This window comes from Rhineura floridana, chromosome 3, assembly GCF_030035675.1.
Source record: "Rhineura floridana isolate rRhiFlo1 chromosome 3, rRhiFlo1.hap2, whole genome shotgun sequence".
Taxonomy (NCBI): domain Eukaryota; kingdom Metazoa; phylum Chordata; class Lepidosauria; order Squamata; family Rhineuridae; genus Rhineura; species Rhineura floridana.
In genome coordinates, this window is record NC_084482.1 from 100,795,730 (window position 1) to 100,823,087 (window position 27,358).

Below are 27,358 nucleotides of genomic sequence, written 5' to 3' on the forward strand. Positions count from 1 at the left end.
AGTAGCCCAACCCTATGTAGGGCAGTGTTGGTAAACCAGCATTTTAATGGGCCAACCTTTGGTTAGGTCCGAGATGAAAATGGGCAAAATGAGAATTATTTATGCCATCACAAATGTGCCACCCTGGGCTCCTGCCGGGAGGAAGGGTGGGATATAAATCAAATAATAAATAAATAAATGCATTTTTGTGGCAGCATGCAAAAAGGTGAATTCTGTGCTTGTGGTGTATCTTAATGTTGAGCTGAAATATAACCCCTATCCTTCACCACTCTTTTTTTCAGGCTGCAAAGTTGCGGTGGGGAGGGGACATTTCAAAGGTTTGGGGAGGCAAACCAGGAGCAGCTATGCTGGAAACTTGAAAAAAGTGGTGAATACATTCCCAGCATGGTGCACATCTTTTTCTTTTTCTTTTAAAATCCACAAGTTTATTCACAGCCATCAACAGGACCATGAAACAAGTGATGGCAGCAGTGAGAAGGCAGTTTCATTAACCTTTTTCATCCCCCTCCCCCATGTCCACATGTTTCAACCAAAGCAACAACAAAATCTAAAAATGATATTTGTCTCAGCTCTAGTCTGCATCTGTGTTAGAATTGCTTTTTAAGATGTTTTTAAAGCTTTTAAAAAATGTTTTTGAAGATGTTTTGTTTTAATATATTTTAATATCCTTTTTTATGATGCTTTATAGAATCATAGAGTTGGAAGGGGCCTATAAGGCCATCAAGCCCAACCCCCTGCTCAATGCAGGAATCCAGATTAAAGCATGTTCAACAGGTGGCTGTCCAGCTGCCTCTTGAATGCCTCCAGTGTTGGAGAGCTCACCACCTCCTTAGGTAATTGTGTTTTTGTTTGCTGCCCTGGGCTTCTACTGTGAGGAAGAGTGGGATGTAAATTTAATAAATAATAATATTGGCTTATATACAAAAGTGGCTGACTACACAGTAGCTGGCACATTCAGGATTCTTCTGCAGCTCTCATATTCTCATCCCTGGGGGGTGAATCGAAAGAAGTCATTGCACATGAGAAATGACTTCTGCATGGGCAATGTAACTTTCTCTCCCACTTCTCCCTCCTCCATCAGATCCAGAGGGAATGTGGGGACCCCCAGAGCAGATTTGGGAGAATATTGGGGGGGAGTGAGGGGGAGAAGAAGAAGTTCTATTACACAAATAGAAGGATATCTACTTGTGCAATGACTTCACTGAACAAAACTCTCAGTTTTAAGGGATTAGTTCCTGAAAAGCAGGATGATAAGTTTAGTTTTGAAATAATGGTAAATGTGGCAACAGGAGTTTGCTATATAATGAAACTGCCCTATTTTGAAAGTTGACGAAGCTCTTATTAGGTAAGAATCACGGTTAAGTATACACACGATACACTTGCAATTTTGGCTGAATTTCCTTTGCTATACAATTAACCCTATTAGCATCGGTGAGAGTTATATGTATCCTGAAGGACCATGTTGAAGAACGTTGTTTTCCTGTCTGAAGAGGATTTCTGAGAAAATCAAAAGTTTGAGCATTTTTCTAACAGGTGATCCAATAAAAAGGGTAGTTTGAATTCATTTGTCTCTAAAGGGCCACAAGGATGGAATAAGACCCCATTTGAGAAAACAGACATTTATCAAACAGCTAGTGCTGTGTACAGCTGCTGTTAAAATTTACTATCCTTGCATTTTGTTCTGAAACTTCACCCTTATTGAAAAGCTCCCTGATTTTTTTCAGCACCTTGAATTTTGCATTATGTATTTCAGTTTGTTTAGATGCATCCATTTTCTTATGTCTCATCTACATGGGAGCAGTTTTTCATTGTAAATACACTGCTTTTATCTTCATAATAGATTGCACTGTCCAGAGTTCCTGCTCAATGTTAGCTGCCAATTGGTTTTTCTCATTTACACAAGTAGGCATTCCTTTGGGAAGGATTAGTCTCACTGTTTCCTTGTGGCCACACCCTCTAATTATACATTTCCACTCCCTCTGGTTGCTAGGTGATCAAGCATGCTCAGTCTGTTCTACCAGCTGCAGTAGGTTCCTTTAAAAATAACCCAGAAGTGCGAATATCTGTGTTTTCCCTGCATATGGTTGGTAGGATACAGCTGAAAATAAATCTTTGTTTGAGCAGTGTTATGCTTTTGTGCATAAGTTAGGGGGAAAAGAAAAAAAGGCATCATTTGCAGCAACATAAAAAAAGGCCAACAGAATGGAGGAGAGTAGCCGAAAGTTGCTTGTCAGTTCACAGGAAACAAAATGAAAGAAGGGAGGAGGAGATAGTGGGTGTGGAGAGGGGAATGACTGACATACCACTTAAAAGCATTGGAGCAAAGCATCTGCAAGCACTAGAGAAATGTAGTGGAGACTTTTTTCTCCACTTTTCGTATTATCAGTGGATTGGGTTAGTAGGGATTTACAGGAGGAATATAACTGCATGATAGCTTCTGTTTGCCGGTAACATGTGAACCATGCAAATTTAAAGGAGATGTGAGTAGCATCAAACACACAGTAAACCACTGTGTAGATGAGGCCTTACACTGTTTTTCTCTCCAAGCCAGCTTGTCATGTTGTTATGATGTCACTGCCCACAAGGCCTTGTTTCTGTTGTAATCTGCTACTATCTTGTCTAACCCAATGATTAAAAGGTAGATGGCTTGTTCCTTTTGACATCAGAGTATTTTTCATAGAATCATAGGACAGTAGAGTTGCAAGGGACCTCTAAAGCCATGGAGTCCAACTGCCTTCCTAGTGCAAGAATCCAAGTTAAAGCATACCCAACAACCTGTACTTGGTAGCCTGTTACATCTTTCTACTGCTTAAATTGTTTTTGTTACTGCTGCTGCTGCTGCTATGATTGTATTTATTAGTCCAGGATGCTAAACTAGATGGGCCACTGGCCTGATCTTGCATGATCTTCTTATGTACAAAGCAAAACAAAACTTAAAACCAAGTATTAATGTAATGAACCAATTAGTAACTCCCTTGCCAGCAGTGGTAGCTTCTGTAAAACCATGACTTAACTTTTACAATTTGCCCTTTGCTTTCAATTTAAAAATACATCCTTCTTCCCTTTTCATCTTCCCTTTTCAAAGTCTTCAGTTTTGTGCACCTCCACATCTAAACTCCTTTGCATTTCGCCAGAAACACATCAAAACCATCTATTGCCACCACACAAAGAAGACTCGTGACACAAGATTGGAATAATGTTATATTTATTAAATATAACATACTAAATCCAAAGCAAGACAGCCAATTATTCAAATATAATAACTTCGGGCAGGTGAGGCAAAACCTAACTACGTGGGACTCCACTCCCACCTTCTAAAGGCATCAATTCTCAAAATTACATAACTCCAGAGTCAAGGATGTGGGTGGACTCCTCCCTCCTTGCTCTTGGAGCCATGTGCATGGTTCCAACCTCCACACCATGGCCCCACCGTACAGGCGTTCACCATGATGCGCAAGCCAGTCCCACAAGGACACTACCCAGATCCCCACCAAACGTGAAGCCCTGATGGTTCCCTGGGGAGTGCCCCTTTTTCAGGATGCCTTAACCGCCTAAATATAATTCCTATATACCTCACCTGCCCGAATTCTATGCCAGCCAATGCAGACGCAACCCAACCCAACCCAACCGCAAAGCCAATTGAATTAAACCCAAGCAGCATGGAGTAGGCAAAACCAAAGGGATTCTGAAATCAGGATCCCCCCCCCAAAATTCCTACTCGGCCCCATTTGGCGACCAGCAAAGCCCAAGCTGACAAGGGAGGGAGGGTGGGTGCCGCGGGGTGAAAAAGGCAAGAGTGGGAAAGAAGGAGCAGCCTTTTATACGCTGTTCCAACACCCTTCACAATTGGATGAATGATCTCACGTGGCTCTTGACTTAATTATCGCGGGCATTCACGAGTGTTCTCTCAATGAACGACATGTTATTTAAGTACTTTAGATATTTGTACACCACCTTTATGCTTTATCTATAAAGCACCCAACATTGTTATATGTCACTGAAAAAGCTACAAATCATAATTACTATTAAACACAAACCCAGTAAAATCCAGAACAAATCACAGCAGATTAAAAACATATATTAGGATATAAAAATGCTATTAGCCAAGCCAAAAACCTATTGTATCAGCAGTGTTTTCCTGAACACTATAAAAAAGGGAGATGAGTAGATCTCTTGGAGCAAGGAGCTCCACATTGCACTACTATATAAATTCATTTCAGACAAATTCATGGAGGAAAAGGCTATCGGTGGCTACTAGCCATAATGGCTATGCTCTGCCTCCATAAGCGGAGGCAGTATGCTTCCAGATACAAATGCTGGAAACCGTAATTTAAAATGGTATTCTAAAATAGTTTTGGTTGGTGTCTACACAAGAACTGAAAAAAGAAGGGGTTAGGTGCTACATCTACTCTTTACAGTGCTACCAAAACAACGAAAATCAGCAACAGAGTGGTATGCCCATAGCAGTTCAGGAGTTCAGAAAAACAATGCAGAGAGAGAAACTAAATGCAGACTGCATGTTAGAAAACTAATTTCTTATTTATACTCAACATGCACCACATTTTTGTGAACTTCATTTTTTCTTCTGAAGTAGCCATTTATGAGAGGTAGAATCCATGAAGAACTCTTGCCTTTCTTTTCATCCATCATCTCATCTTGGCACTAATTTGTATGCCAGACACACACACACACACGAAAACTGGGATTGTGCTTTAATCTGGTATTTTTTCAAAAACTTGCCTACGTGTTTTCATGTGTGTCACTGATGGGCAATACTCACTGAACTGAGCTAACCCAGTTCATAACATTGAGTCTGATGGCACAATGACTGACAACCTTCTGATGCACAGCACTACCATGCAATGTTTTTGTATGTATGGTGACTCAATCTGGAACATTAACATCCAAGTTAAACTTGCTGGAGGCCTTTTATAGAAGGTCTAAGATGTCCCCAATGTTATTATTTTCAATAAGAAAGAACATCCAGTAATTATATTTATCTACAAAATCCCTTAAGGAATTTCTTTCCAGTGGCTATCAGCAGAAAGATTCTATTCTCTTGCCTACCTACTGATCCCTAAAATAGCTCTCAAGTCACCAGTTCTTGTTAATACTATAAACGGAATCAGAAATGACAGTGTGATTCCCAGCCCTTTTGTTTTTTAAAGATCTAAAAAAATACAGCTCTGGTGTAACTTGAACTGAAGTGACCGGAGGCAGTTATGGAGAGCAAAGATCAGAACTGAGCCTAGCTTTCATATTACATTAGGCATTGGGTTTGTTTTATTTTATCCATAAAACTATCAAGGCCAATTGTGCTATTAGGATACCTTCTGTCATTCGTTACAATAAGCTTCACACACCAGGCTGACAGCATGGTTTTTGACCTTCCCAAGCCTACTAATCATGGACTGTCTGGGGGAATACATGCCAAATTTCTTAGATTTTCTACCTGAAAGAAAGAGATTTGTGTACTGAGGCTACTACAGAAGCCACCTTTCTCTTTAGTAAATTAATAAGAGTGAAAAGTCCAACATATTAACAGCATTATGCTTCTGAACAATTCCCATTACGTCCATGGGCAAACTAATTTTAGCAGGCATTATATCATATCTTTTGAGAGCCAGTGTAGTGTAGTGGTTAAGGTGTTGGACTACAATCTGGAAGACAAGGGTTCGAATCCCCACATAGCCATGAAGCTAATTAGGTGACCTTGGGCCAGTCACTGCCTCTCAGCCTCATGAAAACCCTATTCATAGGGTCGCCATAAGTCAGAATTGACTTGAAGGCAGTACATTTACATTTTTTATATCATATCTTTAATATGACCTATTTTCTAAGGGTATCTATAAAAGGCAATAGGCAAACTCACTCAGTGTTTTGTTAACATGGGCAAATTGTTGATGTTTATACAAATCTGTTAATTAACTGTTTTCATGCCTTAAATCAAGGACAGAACCATACGTGAATACATACAAATGAAAACATATTGAAGCCAAGTTCCACATTACAATCCTATACCCATTTACCTGGGAGTAAACCCCACTGAATGGGACTTGCTTCTTTAGACATGTATAGGAATGTGCTGTACATATTATTTTCTGAAATTTTAATAATAATAGTAATTCCTTCTCCACCTTCCCACAGACAGTGATTTACCCAGTTAACACTTAACCTTTGAAAAGCAGTCGTTCTTGTTGCACCTAGTTTATTAATTAGTTTAATTAAATAATAACTAACTGATAATATTAATTAGTTTAATTAATCAATAAAAATGAAACTTTTCCTAAGGTGGCTCAAAACATTAGACCAGCATAACAATAATACACCAAAAATTCAAAGCAACTTCAAAACTTTTGTAAGTGCAACACCATAACTATATATAAAAGTAGCATAAAACATATAAAAAGCCTATATATATATATATATATATATATATATATATATATATATATATATATATATATATATATATATATATATATATATATTCTCAAGCTTGCTCTGGACCCCTATAAGGATTCCATTAATCACTTAAAATATATGAACATAATTGTGATTAACAAAACAGAGGTTTTTATTGTATTTACAAAACGTTTCAGCTTCCGCCTTCATCAGCTGCTAACATACAAATGCTGTTACCAAGGTGGCAGTGATAGAGCTTTGAGGATGGAATGCTCAGAGGGGCTTCATTTGCAGAAGCTAAGAAGTGGTGGTACTGTCCTCCAGGTTCAGGCCATGGGGTGCCAAAGTGTCCAGAGAGTATATCCAAAAGTTCTCCCTTTTGGTCAATGCTGCTGGATCTGCTGGCATCTCTATCGCTGTTATGGAAAAGTCCAACAGGCTGTGACCCTTGATGTTAAAATGCTTTGCAACTGGTTGCTCCACTTTTTTTTCTGAAAATTACTGAATTGTGGTTCCTGAAGCATGAGCGTAGGTCAGTTGTGGTCTTTGCTACATATTGGATATGACATCCTGGTCTTTTGCATTCAATGACGTAAATTATATTGCAGGACCTGCAGGTGATGTTCTGTTTGATGTAATAGGTCCTGCCTGTCCTAGTGCTTGTAAAAGTGGCTGTCTCCCTGAGGTACACACAGGTGATACAGTGTTTGGAGTGACAAGGATGAGACCCTGGATTGGTAATAGGTGGCTTAAGCATAGCTCTCACCAACAGTCTGTGCAAATTAGGAGGCTAGCGAAATGCTACATCAGGAGGCTTGCTGATGGCTCTAGCAAGATGTTCAGAGTTTGCCAGCAATGGGTAGCTCTCCCTGATTGCTCGGTGATAGTTAGGAGATGCTGGATGGAAATCAACCACAAATGGAATCCATTGCTCTCTGCTCTTTGACACCTCAGTATGATGGAGGAGGTTTTCTCTGGACAGAACGGAGGCTCGGTGGATGTTGCAGTCAATAATATGTGGAAGATATCCTCTTAGAAGAAGGTGTTTTTTAAGTTCACTGATCCTTCTCTGGTATTTATCTTCAGTGTTGCAAATAAGTTTGATTCTCAGAGTTAAGCTATACACAGTGTTTCTCTTTACATGCTTAGGATGGCAGGATTTCCAGTTTAAATAGGTGTGGGCATCAGTGGGTTTGCTGTAGAGATCAGTGGCTATTTTGTTGTTTTCAGTGGTGAGAAGGACATCCAGAAAAGGGATGTGCGGATTGTAATTTGTACTATTAAATGTAAACTTAATAGATGGATGGATAGAGTTGATGTAATTTTTAAATTGTTCTAAACTCTCTTTACCATTTGTCCAGACCATAAAGATGTCATCAATGTATCGCCATCATATGTGGTTTGTTGATGGCCTTTTTGAGGATCTCATGTTCCAGTTTACCTATAAAGAGATTTGCATATGATGGACCCATGCGAGTCCCCATAGCTGTGCCTTGTAGTTGCAGGTAGTGTTCTCCATTGAATGTAAAGTTGTTACAAGTCAGAACTAGTGTAGCTAAAGTTGTGAGAACCTCTGTTGGAGGATTGTTCGTATCTCTGGTGTTAAGGAACTCATTTAAAGCCTGAATCCCATCATTATGTAGTATATTGGTGTAAAGAGATGTGACATCTAAAGTAGCTAGTATAGTATTGTTGTGGAATTGATACTGCTTGTTTAAAGACTCCAGTCCTTGGTGTCTTTGATATATGATGGGAGGTTTTGCACCATGTTTTGTAAATTTAAATCAATGTACAGAGAAATCCTTTCAGTGTTGTTACCAGAGACAATTGGGCGACCAGGATTGTTGGCTTTGTGGATTTTAGGCAGCATGTAAAACCTTCCAGGGGTGGCATTTGGATTAACAAGGAGATCAGCAGTCTCCTCTTTAAGAAGTTTCCTACTTGTAAGGTTTTGTATAGATGTAATGATATGAGTATTGAGATCTGTGGTGATGTCTTTGTCAAGAAGTCTATATGCTGTTTCATCCTTTAGTTGTCTTTGACCTTCTGCTATATAGTCTGTAGTGTTAAGTACCACAACAGCACCACCCTTATCTGCAGGCTTGATGACAACATCCCTTCTCATCTGAAGGTTCCTTAGGGTTGGATCCTAGAAACGTATCTCTTATCAATAAACAGAGTCATCAGCAACCACACACCGACTCCTACTCATGACAACCTTTCAAAAGAAAAAAGAATAGCCCTTTTACAGCAATCTCCTTCTGGTCTTGTTTTCACAGAAAGTATGGAACTTCTCCATCTTCTGCTACCAATTATAAAATCAATTTCATTCCTATATTGACCATTTGGTGATGTCCACGTGTACAGTCATCTTTTCGGTTGCTCAAAAATGTGTCAATAAGTCTTTCTCCTGCTTCATTTCTGTCTCCTGAGCCCCATTTCCCCACAATTTCTAGTTTCCCTCTCTTCCCTACTTCTGCATTCCAGTCCCCCATGATTATCAGAACATCTTGTTTTGGTGTGTGATCAGTTTTTTCCTGTACTTCTGTATAAAATCTCTGCAACTCCTTTTCTTCTGTGTTTGCCTTTGGAATATAGACTTGGATGATGGTTATGTTAATAGGTTTCCAGTTAAATCTCATTCATATAACTCACTCAGACCTTGTGTTGTAGCTGCTTTTGCTACATCACTTCTCACTATTAAAGCAACCCCATTTCTTCTTAATTTCTCATTTCCTGCATAAAATATTTTGTAGTTGCCTGATTGAAAATGTCCACATCAAAAATGTGTACATCAGCCAAAACTGCATACTAAAATGTGTTTATTGGGAGAAATTCTCACTAAAATGTTGAAGAATTTTCATGAGGTTTTTTTTAAAAAAAACAACCACCCTGCAAATTGCTGCAGAAATGTAGAGAACTGAATTTAAAATTGGAAAAATGAGAAACAAAATTGACAAATCCTTTGATCCATAACAACTACATATGCTATAATTCAGGAATTAATTGGAGAAATATTTCTAGTGATACTGGAATTATGGAAGAGTTGAATACAGGGCAGAACAATCCCAATAGAACAATAAAGGAGTGGAATGAATAGTAGGGGTAGTGGGTAATCCACCCACCCTTATCCAGCATCCACCTTGCTGGTATACACATCTGTAACCAGTCTGAGTTCTCATGCTGTGGATAAGGAACCAGCTGTGGCATCTTTTAGAATGTTGTATCTGCCTTCACCCCTCACCCATCCTCTCACATAGACTTGTTTTCCATATATCCCCTTCATTGTTGTTGGGTTTTTTTAAAATTGATTCGACAGTTTGTAAAGGTAGCACATGTGGTGTGAAAATCTGATGCATTCAAAAACCTATCACAATTCCCCCACAAAACAAATCAATTACAATGGAAGTAAATAATATGTAAGGCATAATTCAGCACACAATGCTGAAGGAATCCCTGAGAGAATGCAGGACCAAGACAAAAGGAGAACAATCTATTTATAGATAAAATGCTCAGTCCTGTAACAGTGGTGCCCCAGTGTGAGTGTAACACAAAGATGACAGATTCAGGTGTACAGTTTTCAAGTGAAAGAGCATTGTACTGTTCCATCAATTATTTACATAGACAGATTAATCATTTGCCTTCTGGTTCCTTGCGATGGGAGGAATTTCTCTACCTTTCTGTTTTTCTATTGCATTCTTCAAAATGGGTGTCTATTACTAGAAAACTCTCCTGAAGGAACTCTGAAATTGGATTGAGAAGCTAACCACCTTTGGTAGCCATTTTCATGAAAGCCGTTACATGATTTATGGCAACTTATTCTACAGTGCAGCCACCAAGGAAAATGATTCCCTGCACTTGGGGTCTTTTGGTTTGCAAACCATCCATTTTCATAGCAGATTACTGTTTTATGAGGCTCTTCATCCCCAAAAGAACTTTCTGTTAGAAATGATAAATGGTTGTTCTTTTGCTAAACTTGATGTATAAAATATAAACCTCTAATGTGATATGAGTACATATGGCGGGGAAGCATATTACCAGCATACCTACTTTTCTTTATGACCCCTATTAACTATTCAAGCAAGGAGAGAACATAGAACTCAATTCATTCCATCTTCTTGAAAAAAAATACTATGAAAGATAGCTGAACTCATAGAAGCATCAGTAGTTTTACTTTGCACAAAATGGTGCTATTCAAAGTTTCCTGTACTTCTCTTCATATTCCTCTTCCACATCCTTCAGTGCCTCTTTCAATGTTATGTTGGTGGTCTGGGAACCTCTGTGGCATGTGCCTTTCCTATGCAATTCTGGTAATGTCAGACGCACCAAGTGATGTAGAAGGACCCTACACAATACAGTTCTTTCCCAGTTAAGGACTAGGGATGAGGGAGAAATTCAGTTCAGTTCACATTTAAAGCCAAATTTATCAAGGTCACATTTTACCAAAACAATATGAAAAACCAAAGAGCCATCCCTCAAAATTCACACTTATCCGAATTTTGCAATGCACTTTTCCAACCAACCAATGTTTACAAAAATGTATATATTAGGCAAAGTGTGCATAAAAATGAATATATTTGTAAAATAACATACAAAAATGCATAATACTAGGATAAAGTGCTTGACAAATGTGTACATTAGTCAAAACTGCAAACAAAAATGATTAATTAGGACAAATTTGCACTAGAATTCTAAAGAATTTTCATGAGGATTTTTTTTAAGAGAGAGAGAGAGAGAGAGAGAGAGAGAGAGAGAGAGAGAGAGATTGCTGCAGAAATGTAAAGAACCAACTTTAAGATTGGAAAAATGAGAAACTGGGAGAACTGAAACTGACAGATCTTTCTTCCTCAGCTGGTGCCCAGTGGAACTGGTTGGGCAGAAGGGACAGAGAGCCAATGACCGGCAAAGCCAACTAATACTAGTTTTGTCCCTACCCTCCTCCCTCTTGGGTTCTATAAGGTGCAACACTGAGACTAAAGAGGAGGCCACTGACAAGCAGTGCCACCCTCTGGACAAGTAAGAGGGCAGGCTGATGGGAACTGGCTAAGGGTAGAGAGAGGTTGGTAGGGCAAGGCCCCATTGACCATAATGGACCAGCCTCGACTGGAATTGAGCCAGTTCCTGGTAGATACAAGGCTGATATGTGAAGAAGACCCTTCTCTGATTTCTCCTTTCTGAGACTGCTGGAGCAGCATTGGAAAAATACCTTCTGCAGCATCCCCGCTTCGCACCCAGGACTTACCGGGTTGCGGGCATGTTTGCGGCCTGGGTGAAGCCTGAGCCTCCATGTCTGGAGAGGGCAAGCGCGCCGGACTGTGGTGACGCAGTCACGGCGCGCTTCTAGAGGGGGCGGGGCATACGAGCTTATTTAAGCTCGCGCTATACGCCCCCTCTCCCTCTTCATAATTGTGGCAGAGTGCCTACGGCAGAGTGCCTGCGCTCTTGGCGTTAGAGCGCAAGTCGGCAGCGGCGGTGGCGCCATTTTGGGGAGCACGAGGCTCGGGCACTAACCTTGTCTGGCCACGCAATTTCAGCCTGAGGGGCCCTGCTGGCCGCGATCGCGGCGCGCGAGGCTTGGGCGTCAGCCCTGCTCAGCCGCGCCGACGAGCAGTTCCACGTGGCTTTGGCCTAGTGGGCCTTGTTGAGCCACGCTTGCGCCGACAGTCAGCTCCACAGTGCGACGGGCCTTCCCAGCGGGGCTCTGTCAGCTCCGCAGCAGCAACAGCGGCAACCTACAGCAGCGCGGCAGGCCTTCTTTGATGGGCCTTCTGGCCGTCACAGCACGGCTCTTCTCTCCTGGCTCCGCGGCGGCGGCGGCAGGAGTTGCGGGCGGTGGCACGGCGGCGCCCCGCCTCAGGTGCAGCAGTGCCAGTTTAAAGCACTCTCCCCCCCCACTTACAGGCTTTTGGCTGGGCACTGGGAGGGAGGAGGCGCATACACACATTTTCCCTAAGTATTTAGGGCAGGCCTAGCAGCCTTGGAAGGCGGGTTGGGCCTGATTCTGGGAGAGAGGGAGTGGGTGCATTCCCCCCCCTCAATATAAGGCTTTTGGTTTGATAGGCTGGTAACCTGACCACGGAGGGAGGAGGCAGGAACATTTTCCGCCAAATTACCTAGGCCTTGCTAAGGGTCGCCTGCCTATATATATTTTAAATCTAGATCTTTTGTCATGGTGCCAAAAAAGGGTCAGGGTGGGCCCAAAGGAAAAGGGAGGGCACCGAGACCAGGTCAGGGATCTTTCCCTCCCGGGGTCTCTGGGGCGGGGGATGGTGAACCACCATGGGCGGCTGTCCTGGCTCATCTCACAGCCCTAGAGGGATCTTCCTCCCATCCATCCCCACCAGCACAGTTAGTTACTGCTGTGGCATGCGCCCCCCCGACGAAGCGAACCAGAGGGCAGGCGCGAAGAGCCCCCAATTCAGTGCAAGCCTCACCTTGTGGCAGCCAGTCCAGCGCAGCCACAGGTCAGCAAGCGTCTGTTTCTAATCAGTCACTGTTGGATTCAATTTTAGCCCGTCTGGATGCCATCGAGGCTGGTCTCAGCAGCTCGATCGGAGAGACTCCCACCCAGGACCTATGTGCCACCACTGAACAGTCATCCATGGAGGCTGGGTCAGAAGGGAAATCCGGTGAGTACGCGGTGACTGGCTTGCAAGGGCCGGGCCCTGCGTGGGGCTGGCCACCATGGGGGTACCCATATTGGGGACCGGGTCAGGTTTGGCCTTTTTCTCCTCCACACAGCACTGAGACTGACAATCAGACAACACTCCCAGCTGCCCAGGCAAGTGACACACAACAATTACAACCCTCATCGCTTGAGGCCTGTGACCAAGTTTGGGTGGCTCCCCGAACAGGAACCGGGGCTGAGGCAGCTATTTCTACCCAGCCCACTGCTTCTTCGGGGGTTCCAACGGTCCCCCAGAACATTAGTGACCCCCTGGGACATATTAAAGAGGGTGCCATTCCGTTCGGAGAGACTTCTGCTCCTCTAGGTTTCCATTTGCTTCCAGCAACTAAGGAAAAAATCTGGAATGGGGAATACATTGACTTGTTTTCCCTGTTGTATAGGGAGCCTCTTAAGAGGGACAAGGAAAAGGGGGAGGAGAAGGAGCTGGACAGGCCCAGGAGGCGCAGAATTGAGCACACTTGGGCTAACTGGCTCCCCGCCTACATTACATACATAGGAGTGGTTATACAAAAACAGCCACAGCGTGGTTTGGTCCTGATTAAATATTTAGATATTATCTATAGGGGCTATACAGAGTTTATGGGGTCGGCGTGGCTCTCTTACGATGTGGCTTTTCGTATGAGGGTGGCCTATGACACCTCCTTGCCATGGGATAGGAAGGAGGCTGAACTATGGTTACAGTTCATGTCTCATTCAAGGCCGGTGGCCGGGGACAGGACTGATAGCGGCCACCTCATAGCTAGACAATTGACACCAGTTCCTTCCCGTGGGCCAGCGGGGCAGGGGGTTCAACCCCGCCTGCTCTGCTGGGAGTTTAGCTCCCGTGGCTTCTGTAGTAGGAACCCTTGCCGGTACAGGCATGAGTGTACACTCTGCGGGGGCCAACACACACCCGCTGCCTGCCCTAGGAACCGACCTTATCGAGGTGGCAATAGAGACTTCCAGGGGCAGCGCAGGCAGGGACCCCCTGGTGCAACTCAGGGAAAAGGGCCCCAGCCCAATTAAGTTACCATCTTTGCAAAGCTTATTAAGTTTTTACCCTTTAACACAAGAAGCTCGTTGCCTCTTAGATGGTTTTTCAAATGGTTTCCGGATCCCTTATTCAGGGCCCCGGACTGCCTTCCGGTCTAGGAACCTGAGGTCTGTCTTGGGCACGGAACAGGTTGTTTTGGATAAGATTAATAAAGAAAGGGAAGCGGGCCGAGTTTTGGGCCCCTTCGCTTCCCCTCCCGTCCCGTCTCTTAGGGTTTCACCACTGGGTATTGTGCCTAAAAAGACGCCTGGAGAGTTCCGCCTCATTCACCACCTCTCCTATCCGCATGGGCAGTCGGTTAACGACTTTATTCCGCCTCACTTATGTTCGGTACGCTACACCTCTTTTGACTGCGCAGTGAGCATGGTTCGAAGATGTGGTGTAGGGGCCCTAATGGGGAAGTGTGACATAAAGTCTGCATTCCGCCTCCTCCCCTCCCACCCTGGAGATTTTGATCTATTGGGTTTTGCTTTTGTGGATCACTATTACGTGGATCGTGCACTGCCCATGGGCTGTTCCATTTCATGCACCGTTTTCGAGCTTTTTAGCTCTTTCCTGGAATGGGCGGCAAGGAGGCGGTCTGGATCAAGTTCTGTTGTCCACTATTTGGATGATTTTTTATTTGCTGAAAGGGCACACACGGGGGAGTGCAAAGATCTTATGGATCAATTTATGGAGCTGTCTAGGGATCTTGGAGTCCCACTGGCAGGGGAAAAAACAGAGGGTCCATCCCCGATTATTACATTCCTGGGGATCGAAATAGATACCTTGGCCCAGGCATGTAGGCTCCCATTGGCTAAATTACAGCTGCTACGTGAAAAGTTATCTCATGTTCGGACTTCCAGGAGCATAACTCTGCGCACCCTTCAGGAGCTGGCGGGTTCATTGAACTTCGCCTGCACGGTAGTGGCACCGGGGCGGGCTTTCCTCAGACGAGTATATGATGCCATGTCAGGTTTGTCCCGTCCTCATTATCACATTAGGCTCTCAGGTGCGCTCAAAGATGATCTATCGGTCTGGGCTAAGTTCTTACAGGACTTCAATGGGATTTCTTTTTGGAGGCGGGTGTGATGTTCCTCTATTAGTGTATATATGGTAAGTGCTGTTTGTATAGGAGATACATGGTAAGTGGAATGAAAGAGGAGGGGGGAGTGAATGGGCAGTAGAATGCTGGATGATTGGCTGAATGTTTAAAATGGCTGACAGTATAAATGGAAGGATGACAGGTAAATCTGGGTGGAAGGTGGATGTGAGGTGGAAGGTGAATGTGAGGTGGAAGGTGGATGTGAGGTGGATGTTAGTGGGCTGTTTTGGTGGGTTTATGAGAGGAGAGTGTGGAGTTCGGATTAATACTAAGACCAGTACCTCAGGAATAGATGAAACCATATGCTTAAGTGCCTTTTAAAGTAATCTTGTTATCTTTGTTATTTAATAAATACTTTTGGTTTACCAAAGGCCTGATCCTTGGCTGGGGTTTCACAGACCAGAAGGGAGGGTAAGGTAAATACCAAGGCTGAAGAGTGACAAATGGTGGCAGCGGGGAAGGGAAGAATAACACCACAAGTATTCAGAGCAAACCAGAATTATCTGCATTGATACAAAGGGAGTGGGACAGCTTAAGCACTCAGTCACAGAGGTAACCTGATAGAGAGACTCAGGCAGAGTCTCTGGGAATACTGGTTATAGGACGTGACTGGTGGTGCTGCCTAGCAGGGGGATCTGTTGAGATCTGTGCTAGAGTGGGGAGAGAAACCATAAAAAAGGACAGTCCGGACTGGTGGAGTCCCTGGTGGTGTCTAGTGACAGGCAGTAGCCATGAGCAGGTAGGAACCTGACAGGGAGAGCCAGGGAAGGACCATCACAGCGGGACCGCCTCCTTGAGGCTGAACTCCAGGTGCACTCCGACGCCTCGGGGGCTTTTGGTTTCGGTGTCATCCTTAATGACTCCTGGAGCCATGGCAGCTGGCCACAGACCTGCGTTCAGGAGGGCTGGACTAGAGACTTAACTCTCCTGGAATTTTTTCCCATCGTGGCGGCAGCGCATCTTTGGCCAGACAGGCTACGTGATTCCACAGTCCACTTCTGGTGTGACAACCTGTCCATGGTGCACGTTATTAACTCCTTGTCATCAAAGAACCCCAGAGTTATGCACCTAGTGCGCGCATTTGTTTTACAATGTCTCCACTTTAACATTCTGTTCCTGGCGCGCCACGTACCGGGTATTGATAACAGTATTGCTGATGCTCTGTCACGGAACCAGATGTAGAGGTTTCGCCACCTGGCGCCGTGGGCCAAGGCTCAGCCGGATGTGGTCCCGCCAGATCTGTGGGAGATTGGCAACTTGAGTTGGAGAGAGCGATAAGCCTGACCATTGCGCCCAGTACTATGGCCAGCTACCAGAGAGCAGGTAGGGAGCTATTGGCTTTCAGGGTAGAAAGGGGTTACGTACAGCAGTGGCCCATCCCGGTGGAACACCTCATAGAGTTTTGCGTGGAAGGCAGGAGAAAGGGCCTTGCCATTAAGACTATTCGAGGTAAGCTCTCTGGCCTATCCTTTTTGGCCAAGTCCCGAGGTTTGCGGGATTTTTCTGATGACTTCCGACTTTGTAAGATGTTGGAAGGCTGGGCAAGGGAGCACCCCACTGTGATGCGTCCTTCCCTGGCTCTCCCTGTCAGGTTCCTACCTGCTCGTGGTTACTGCCTGTCTCTAGGCACCACCAGGGACTCCACCAGTCCGGACCGCACTCTCTTATGGTTTACCTATCCGCTCTAGCACAGATCTCAACAGATCCCCCTGCTAGGCAACCACCAGTAACGTCCCAATACTAGTATTCCCAGAGACTCTGAATACTGGTATTGTTATTCTCTTCACCGCTGCCACCATTTGTTACAGTTCCCCTTCAGCCTTGGTCATTACCTTACCCTCCCTTCTGGTCTGTGAAACCCCAGCCAAGGATCAGGCCTTTGGTAAACCAAATTAAGTATTTATTACAGATAACAAAGCTAACAAGATTAACAAGATTTCTTCTTAAGGCACATAAGCATATGGTTTTACTCAATACTAATCCGAACTCCACCTCCCTCCTTCTTCACGCTCTCCTGGCAAACAACTCTCTCAAACCCCACCAAGCAATCCACTCTTTCTCTTCTCCCCTCCCAGATTCCACAATTTACCACCTCACATTCACCCAGATTTACCTGTCATCCTTTCATTTATACTGTCAGCCATTTTAAACATTCAGCCAATCATCAAGCATTCTATTGCCCATTCACTCCCCCTCCTCTTTCACTACTTACCATGTATACTCTAAACAACCAGCACTTACCATATATACACTAATATATATGAACATCACACCCACCACTTCTGATCCCCACTCCCCTATTCACCCAGAACTTTTGCTAGGGCTCTTGGCCCAATTTGAACGTTTATGTTCATCATCTTTTGAGGCCCGGCTTTTTCATGCGGCCGCACTTACACTGTTCTTCGGAGCTTTTCAGATCAGTGAGGTCCTGGCGGGGTCCAGGACTGACCTATCCCCCCGTGCCCGCTTGCTGTCTGACTTTAGTTGGAGGGAGGGACAGGCTACCCTCCAGCTGCGCTGGTCAAAGACGGATCAGCGCAAGAGGGGACGTATGGTGGTTCTTTCCCCCTCACAGAGGCACGAAATTTGCCCTGTAACAGCATTGGCTAAGTTCTTAACAGTCCGTGGACAACAGCCAGGATACTTATTTGTTCATAAGGATGGCCTCCCCCTTTCTAGATTTCAGTTTTGGGCGGTTACTAGGTTAGCCCTTGGGCATATGGGACTCGATCCCAACACGTTTGGGACACATTCTTTCCGTATTGGCGCAGCGTCTACGGCTGCCTGCTTGGGTTTTTCCCAAGGCCAGTTACAGTCCCTGGGCAGATGGCGTTCCACAGCCTATAGGTCCTATATTCGGCCTTTTCGAGGGGTTCCAAAAACCAGTTTGTGACTTGTTTCTGTCACTGTTATGAGTTTCCATTGTTTGTTTTGACAGGCCGCTGGAAGGGAGACGAAAGAGTGCACATCCTCCTCTGCGGCCATAGTATGGTCTTTTGGGCAGGCCGCAGGGCGGCAAAGTCGCGTTTGGGCACGCAGCTTGGGCTTAGCCGGTGGGCTACTGTGCAATGGCTGGGCCGCCATGGGATGCGCTGGGACGGGCTCCTTCCAGCGCTGTTCCAGATGGCAGTAGTTCGGAATGCACCACAGTTTTTGGTCATTCACCTGGGTGGGAATGACCTTGGCATGTTGAAGGGTAGAGCCCTTATTGAACAGACGACTGCTGACTTCCGGGCCATTATGCAGCGTTGGCCGGGGGTACACTTGATTTGGTCCGATATTTTACCCCGTAGACACTGGAATTGTATGGGTGACCCTAGGGGGATAAATAGGACCCGCAAAAAAGTAAATAGGCAGCTCCGTCTTGCTCTATTGGACTCTGGTGGTTTTGACATTCACCATCCAGAGATAAGGCGCAGTAAGGTTGAGCTATATCGGTCAGATGGCGTTCATATGACCGATGTAGGTAATGAGATCCTTTTAGAAGACCTGCAGAGGGGCTTGAAGGACATCTTGTCTGAATGTGGGGTAAAGGGTGACTAAACAGAGGTTTGTCCCCTTTCTGTGGCGAGGAAGTGCGGGAAAGGTTGAAGGTGAAGGGCAGCTAGGTGACACCTTTAGGCACCTTTGGAGGTGATAGGCGGTTCTGGAGGCCTGCAGCTCCGGGTTTTACAGCCCGAGGGCAGGATACAGGTCGCCTTTGGGGCCAACAGGTCTCATCCACCCAGAGTTTCAGGGCACCGGGGGGCGGTGACGCAGGTTGGCCTCCCTACGCACAATTGGAGTGTGGTCAGGGCAAGGGGTTGACAGATTGCACCCCTTTGCCCGACGGGTTTGGGTCGCCCGAATAGCTGCAAGCAGGCTTTGCCTGACTCACCAGTTGAATCCCGCACTTATGTTCCCCTTTGCAGGTTCATTATCATAATATGAATTTGGTTTAATAAAGTGGCCCGTTGTTTAACCCATCATATTGTGTCTGCGTCTTATTTCACCCCTGGGTCGCAACTCCCATGCTACTAAGGTAAGGCAGGAGAGTGCCCCTTGGCCCACACACTTCTTCCAGATTATATGTACTGGTATTAGAGGTCCTGAGGATTTATATATGAAACCACTGTGCCACGTGTATATCCTTTAGGATGCATCGGCTCTGGCTTGTGGTAATAGCTGTTTAGCTGCTGGATGATCTTCCTTTGTTAGGCAGATGAGTAATTAACTGGCAAGGAGGGTTGTCAGATGTTTCCACAATGAGAGCAAATGGTTAAGAAATAGGCAACTGATCTTTCTTCAGAGATTTGAATGGAAGAATGATCTGAACTAGGAAGGTGAGTGACATCCCCATCTCCTTCAGCTGATATAGGAGGCTGATGTAAGGAGAGCGAGGGAGAGAGTACATGCACAAAGGAATAAAAGAAGCTTTGGGGACTGAGAGAGAGGGAGTGATCCTGAGCTCCAAAAGTGTGTCAGTCTCCGAACTGGGAGATGCATTGTGAAAAAGAGCACATCACTTTTCAACATCAGAAGGGACTTCAAACTGGAGATAATATTAATGGAACTGGTCACAGGTGTGCTAAATGGCTACAACATTCAGTGCAAAGTATCAGTGTATAAACTAACTATTGGCTTTCACCAACTTTTAAGTATTTCTGTGTGACATTTTGTGATAGGAAAAAGAGTTTTGGTGCCAGCATTTACTAAGATCTACAAGCTTGTCCTGTGAAGTATCTTTGCTTTGGAGTAAGGAGGAGATGTAATGGCCCTACATCTTTAGTTAGTGTTAGTATATTTATATGAACATTTAGAGAAGGGCTGTAACTCTATGGTAGAACATGCAGAAACTCCCAGGTTCAATCCCCAGCATCTCCAGGTAGGGCTAGGAATGTTCCCTGCCTGAAACCCTGGGGAGCTGCTGTAGACAATACTGAGCTAGATGGAACAATGGCTCAACTCATTTTAAGAAGGCAGATTTTTTATTATGTTCCTAATAATAATGGTCCAGATTGTTCTATGAAGAATAAGTATGAAATATTATATGAAATATAAGTATGCATGGTATGGTTCATAAAGGGAAGGACAAACCAGAGCTTTATTTTACAGCCACAAGTGTAGCCAACATGGAGTTTTCACATTCTACCATGTTAAATTGAAAATACTCCCATGCCATTCTGATGCTTCCCATAAGCTGAGTTCAAAATAAAACCTTACAAAACTTATAATCCTGAACTCAGAAACACTTGCTTAACAACCCTCTAAGTTTTCATGGTGATACACAAAACACTCAGAGAGAATCTAGAGTTCAAAGTCTAAAACAAGAGAAAAAAAATCCAGACCCTTGTTGGACTTGCTTTCTGTCAGTGGTCTCATAATTTGTTGAAATTAATTAAAAATCAGCTATGTCCACAGAGGACCTGTACTCCTATTACTGACCTTATCCCATACTCTGACCTTCATCTTCTGCAGTTTAAAAGTTAAAAAAAATGCACGACTGATTTTTTAATTAATTTAAGAAATTTAACATCGGAGCCTACGATAATATAGCCATGCTCAGTAAGAACCTACTGTCAGTGTTCTAAAAGCCAGACTAACAGCTGCTTGGCTTGTCTAATCAGGGGGCTACACCCATGCCAGACATTTCTTCCCACTTTAAATAGTCATGGCTCCCCCCAAAGAATCCTGAGAAGTTTAGTTTGTGAAGGGTGCTGAGAGAGTTGTTAGGAGACTTCTATACCCTGACAGAGCTCCAATGGCCAGAGTGGTTTAACAGTCAGCCCTTCTTTCTGTGGACTGTAGTTCTGTGAAGAAAATAGGGTGTCTCCTAACAACTCTCAGCCCTTCACAAACTACACATCCCAGGATTATTTGGGGCAAGCCATGACTGTTTAAAGTAGAATAAATATCTGATGTGGATGTGGTCAGGGATAGCTTTGGTTTAAATTTGGGTGGGAGACTACATGTGTTTGCTGTAGAATAAAAAGGTGGGGGAAACCCTGAAAAATGATAATGTTTTCCTTTTGGAAAGTGTTTTTCCCTCTTTGGAGATGCAGTCCTGATTTCAGGTGTTGCCACTACTCATCATATGCTCAGAGCACATGTTACCAAACTCTTCCAAGCTACACAGGAAGTGGATTGGACCGTGAAAGACCAACCCAAATTGTGTTTGCATTTTGACAAATTTGTAGGGCAGTACAATATCTCAGAGAGGAGTTCAGGTCTCCTGCTCCCCTGGTGCATTCACTATAGCTGACCAATTTCCCTGCTTTTAAAAGTTTAATAGAAATATTTGTTGGCTATAGGTATAGTCCTAAACCGCAAGGGTTTTTTGCCTATTAGTGAATTTTCCTGAATCCCAATTCTCTACAAATTTAAAAGATAATATCACATGCGAATAAATTCTCTGAATGCAGTCATTTTTTGCTAAGTTCACATAGACTGTTTATGTCTTAGTCAGATTACATGACTAGCTATACTCCTTGCCTTCCGCCTTTCATTCTGCTTTTCAGCCCAGGGGAAAATCTCAGCACTTGTCCTCTAACTGCAAAACCACAAAATAAAAGAAATCCCTGAAGAAGAATCTATCTTGCCATTCTAGCACTGACTTCTGTAGGTGAAACAGCATTGTTTTGCCATCACTCTTTGATCCATTGCCCCAGCGTTAGCTGGCAGAACAAGTAACCAGTGAAGTCAAAAAAGGAGAGATGTGCAAGGGGAGTGAAGCACATTTAGAGCTTCAGTAAGGCATTTTAGGGGAAAATCTCAAGAGGCAGCATAGGAACCCTCCATGCTGCCTAAGATAAATTTGTCCCACAGACTCCAGCATCACTCTTGCAGTGTTGCATAAGACTCCAGCATCACTCAGTTGAAGCTGATGTCCACACACTTGACACGTTTGCTAGCATTTGGTGGTTGTTTGGCATATTGCAAGGTGAACAAGAACATTGGCAGTGAGAAGAATTTCATTTTAATAAGAAGATGCTTCACAGGGTTTTTTTTAACAAAACTGAATTTCCCGTATTTTCTTCTCCAAAAACCATACATCTTTTCCCAACTTGTTGTATCTGAAAAGACAGGTTGGGGAATGCCTCTGATTTGATCTACTGTCTACAATGTCCCACTCCATGCACCTTCTTTGAAGTTTCCAAGCCATCAGGGTTTGGATTTCCAGGGATGACAACAAATCTATATTGCTGCCAGACATCCAAGTACACCAATAACATTTCGGAATACCTCAAAAGATATAGAAGAGTAAGCTGCTCTGCTTGTATATTTTTAATAGCATTTGAATAGCATGTGTTTTAACTTGCCTATCAGTTTTTATGGGTTTTAATTTGGTATGGTTTAAATTTGTATACTTGTTTTAAATGTTTTTAATTGTTGTAAACCACGCAGAGAGCTTCAGCTATGAGGCGGTATATAAATGCAATAATGATAATGATAATGATATATTTATTAACATTTTACCCCACTCTTCCTCCCAACGGAATCAGGGCAGCAAGCAACAAAACAGCAAAAATAATACATTTTTTTTTAAAAAATAATATAGTTCCGCCATCCTGTCCCCAGCAGCAGGTCGTCTTGTGGGGTGGAGTTGCAGCAATAGGCTCCCAGCAGATGTGTTACTACTGCTTACCAAGAGGGGGAGGGGTATGGCTTGGCAAGATTGGAGCTTCATGGGCACACCAGCAGGAGTGCCAGATTGGCTCTATCAGTATGCCCACATGGCCCTCATCTTGCTGCCTCAGCAGCAGAGATGCTCTCGCCAGGAAGGGATTGCTCCTGTTCTGCCCCACTAGGTGAGATTCTCCTGGTTATCATACAAATAGCATTTTGAGAAGGGAAATTTTTTTCTCTTGCACAATCCATCTAGCTCCCTTCTGCACACTTGTGTTTGGAGCCCTATCTGGAAGCAGTACACAATCCTATTAATAAATTTGTTGCATTACCAAAGCTGTGCAGAGTCTGAATGTCCAACTGACAACACAACCAGGTCCTTACAAACTAGGCTTTTGGTCTGTTCTCCTGTTCAACATGTACATTTGTTAGGTAGCAACAAAAGAAACAGGTATTCTCTACCACTCTGTAAAAGGTGATCCCTGTAACTTCCTGGGAAATGGGATAGAACAATCAGTGGGACTGACACCATCACTGCTACAAATTTCCAGTGGCCAAGAAAAAACATATTTTCCAAGAGGAAACAATCACTGGCAATCACTGGCTAACTGGCCCATCAAAGGCCTGGGAATTACTCATATCTGCTATACTTAGAAATTGTATTAACAATGGTGGCCAGACATCAGGCTTGATGAATCCACTTTGTTTTTGAGAACCCTATGGACCACAGCCAAGTGCAAACGTCACAGGGACGTATCCAGCACTGTCCATGCATGAGTGGGACCAACTTCCATTCATACAACAGACTCTACCTTCCTCTTCTTCTCCTCCCCCGCCCCCCCACATTCAGCATGCCCTCAAAATCTGCTCCAGAATAGATTTTGGGTGTGAAAGGGGCTTCAGGAGGGGGAGAAAAGGAAAGCCAAGTCTGCTTGTGCACCATTGGATTCTATCCATACATTTTCAATGAAAGAATAAGGCACATTCTGAGCCTAGGAGGAATCTGTTTTCCGTAATGGAATTGAACTGAGCTCACAGTCTTTTCACATAAAAACCAATTTCTGGTTACTAGACGCTTTCTTCATCTCAGCAACCTAATTCAACGAGGAAAAGAAAGGCACCTTGTTGTTGTTGCCATTGTTAAATAATTCCTCTTCTCCCAGACATTTTAGCATGTGTTTTTAAATTGCTTTTTTAAAAATGTGTTTTTAAAATTGTATATTTATTTTTAATGTTTTTAATTGTTGTAAACAGCCCAGAGAGCTTCGGCTATGGGGCGGTATACAAATGCAATACATAATAAATAAATAAATAAATGGGAGTCAGAAATCCTTGCCAATCTACTGCAAACCAGCCAGAGATCTACCAGTAGATCCCAGTCTACTTTTTGCCCACCCCTGCTGTAGATAACAAACACCCAAATATTTTATGTATCAGTTGGGTTGATCTCTCTATTGATGCTTTCTTTTCCATTGTCTCTTCTCAGTGGACAAATTAGCAGTGAAACAGCCCCTCCCCTTTCGCAGATAGTCATGAAAAGATGTTTATGCTTTTCTTTTGTTGCTTTTGTGGGAACAATATTAACATTCAGCATTGCTCACAGGAACATTTCAGCGAATTGTCATATGTGCCATTTACTAACCATTCACCTGAAGAATGTGGGTCTGATACAGTTCTTCATAGCCATAGGCATGACACGTGTAATTGCCCATGTGAATAGTTGTTACCTTGGTGATGTACAGAGAATCATCTTCTCCAAAATCCTGTAAATAAAAGAAAAAGGGGTAAAAAAGACCTATCATTTAGCAATTTTGTCTAAATGCTGCAAGTAGCTAAGCTAACACTTTGCTTGTTTTGACAGTTTCTCTTGAATTTTCAACATGGTATTTTTTATATATACGTAAATCTGTAAGATGGAATGAATAAGAGATAACTTGCAAATACATAAATGGGAGAAACTAAATCAATTGAAAAGCTCTCCCCACACCATCCCATCACTCTCCAGTTTCTAATAAAGGTGCTCTCATATAAAATTATGATAATCCAGGTTGACAATGAAATATTTGACAAATTATAAGGTAAAATGCTTTTGGGGTGTGGTTGTAATCTGTGGAGAGACTATTAATGAAAGCACTGTCTACTAAATGAAGAACTGAAACAGGCTTTCAATTATTTGCAAGAGCAATGATTTTTCCTGTTGTTCAAAAAGCTGCTTATGAGTTAAGGAGAAAAATGAGCATTTCCTTTTTAAAACCCTTCTGATTTTTAATTGGCTATAATGTGCCTTATTTTGCTTGCAAAACAAAAAGGGGGGAGAATTTTGCTCCTTACTTTTATTTCTTATCATGTAATTAAGGATTATAATTATAATAGAACAGCTGAAATATTTGCTAGGTTTCAAAATGTAGATATGCTGGCCTTGAGTTTCGCTTATTGTTTTACGGCAAATGATCCTTCACAAGCCTATATTTTAAGGAATAAACACAATAGCAGCTTTTCTTCTGTTTTCATTAGCATGCAGGGTTCTGCTGAAGTGTTGATACTTTCAATACAAAACCTAAAACTACACATTTAAAAAACATACTTGATTAACTTAAAGAACCATTTTCCCCTCCCTTAATTAGTTTAATGTATGACACATGTTAAATAAAACCATTTACGTGCAGAGCCTTAATGCCGTAATATAAAATGTCTCCAATTATGCAATAAGATTAATAAAACGCCACACAGAAAATAATATCATGACTATAAGGGCAAAAGAATTTAACCCTTCACATGCAAAAAAGGACACCAGAACTTCCAGAACTGATATGTCAGGGATTGTGAACCTGTGGCCCTCCATATGTTAAGACTACACATCCCCTTATCCCTGACCGTTGGCCTTCCTAGCTGGGGTTGATGGGAGACAGATTTTTTTTTATTTCTTTTAAATATGTCTATCCCACCCTTCTACCCTATAATAGGGCACTCAGGGTGTCTTACAAAAATAAAATCAAACACGTACATAATAAAATTGTAAACAGTAAAATCACAAAAACATTAAAATAAATTAAAATACATAAAATACTATATATATATATACACAGATATATACATATATATAGGGAGTGGTACTAAAGGGACTACAAAGGTAAAATTTAATGTAGAAGGCATAAAATCAGTGTCAGGCTCTACCTTCAGTCCCTCCCAAAGGCTCTCCGGAACAAGATCGTTTTCAGAAGTCTCCAGAAAACCAACAGGGAGGGAGCAGAGCAGACTTCTTGGAGTAGGGTGTTCCAAAGCTTGGAGGCCACAGCTGAAAAAGCTCTCTCCCGCGTGCCTGTCAGTCTAACATCTTTTATTCCAGGCATGCAGAGGAGACCAGAGGCAGATGATCTTAAATCCCGGGCAGGTACATATGGGCATAAGCAGTCCCACAGATATATTGGTCCAAGGCCATTTAGGGCTTTAAAGGTCAGAACCAGCACTTTGAATTGGGCCCAGAAACAAATTGGGAGCCAGTGGAGTCAATAAAGCACAGGGGTAATATGCTCCCTGCGCCGTGCTCCAGTTAACATTCTGGCTGCTGCATTTTGAACCAACTGCAATTTCCGAACCGTTTTCAGAGGCAGCCCCACATAGAGTGAGTTACAGTAATCAAGCCTTGATGTCACCAATGCATGTGTCACTGTGACCATGTCAACTGCCTCCAGGAACAGACGCAGCTGGTAGACCAGTCTGAGTTGGCCAAAAGCACTCCTGGCTACTGCAACCACCTGATATTCAAGTAGCAGGGCAGGATCCAGGAGAACTCCCAAACTGTGGACCTGCTCCCTCAAGGGGAGTGTAACCCCATCCAGAACAGGTTGCAACCCCGTCCCTGGTGCAGTTTTTCCATTGACCAGCAGTACTTCCATCTTGTCTGGATTAAGTTTTAGTTTGTTAGCCCACATCCAGCCCTTCACTGCCTCCAGGTGCTGGTTTAGGATGAGTACTCCCTCCCTGCAATCAGGTGGTAAGGAGAGATAGAGCTGAGTGTCATCAGCATATTGATCTTGGACAGAGTCCAACATCTTGGAGCGACATCATAAAATTTGGGTATATCATGACATCTCCAACCCAGGCATATTGTGGTGTGCTAGAGGTGTTTAGTTTGAACTTTTAGTTTGTTTCAGGACTTACTCCCCCCCCCTTTTTTTTGTGTTAGCTGCAGTGGTGGCTGCAGCTGATTTTGTCAGCTGTCTTTTATTTTCCCAGAATGCCCCAGATGTTGCATAATTTCAGGGTCTTTTTTGGTGGAGGTAGTGGTGGGAGAATGGGGACTGCTACAGTTAAAATATTGCCGCATTGTCAGCTGCCATTTCCCCTTGCCTGGAACACCCACAGATGATTTGACATCAAGGACTTTCTGGGAAAATTATGTGGTGGCCTCCAGGAGCCAAAATTAGCTCTGCTGCAGTCACCACAATCTCCAGAGGAAGATAAGATATTTCCCAAATGACTGACGAACAGTCACAAATGGGATACTGAAAACTGAACATATTCATACCCATTTGTGACTGAC

The 27,358-nt window shown here is 43.4% G+C and overlaps 1 protein-coding gene across 1 annotated transcript in view; it reads right to left on the reverse strand.

The window, feature by feature from the left end:
- The window catches only part of FSTL4 (follistatin like 4), a 404,792-nt gene that overhangs the window by 26,875 nt on the left and 350,559 nt on the right, over nucleotides 1-27,358 (reverse strand). Inside the window, exon 6 of the mRNA XM_061613401.1 lies at nucleotides 24,458-24,578. Within this exon, the coding sequence (XP_061469385.1) occupies nucleotides 24,458-24,578 (121 nt within the window). The remainder of the gene's footprint in view (nucleotides 1-24,457; nucleotides 24,579-27,358) is intronic.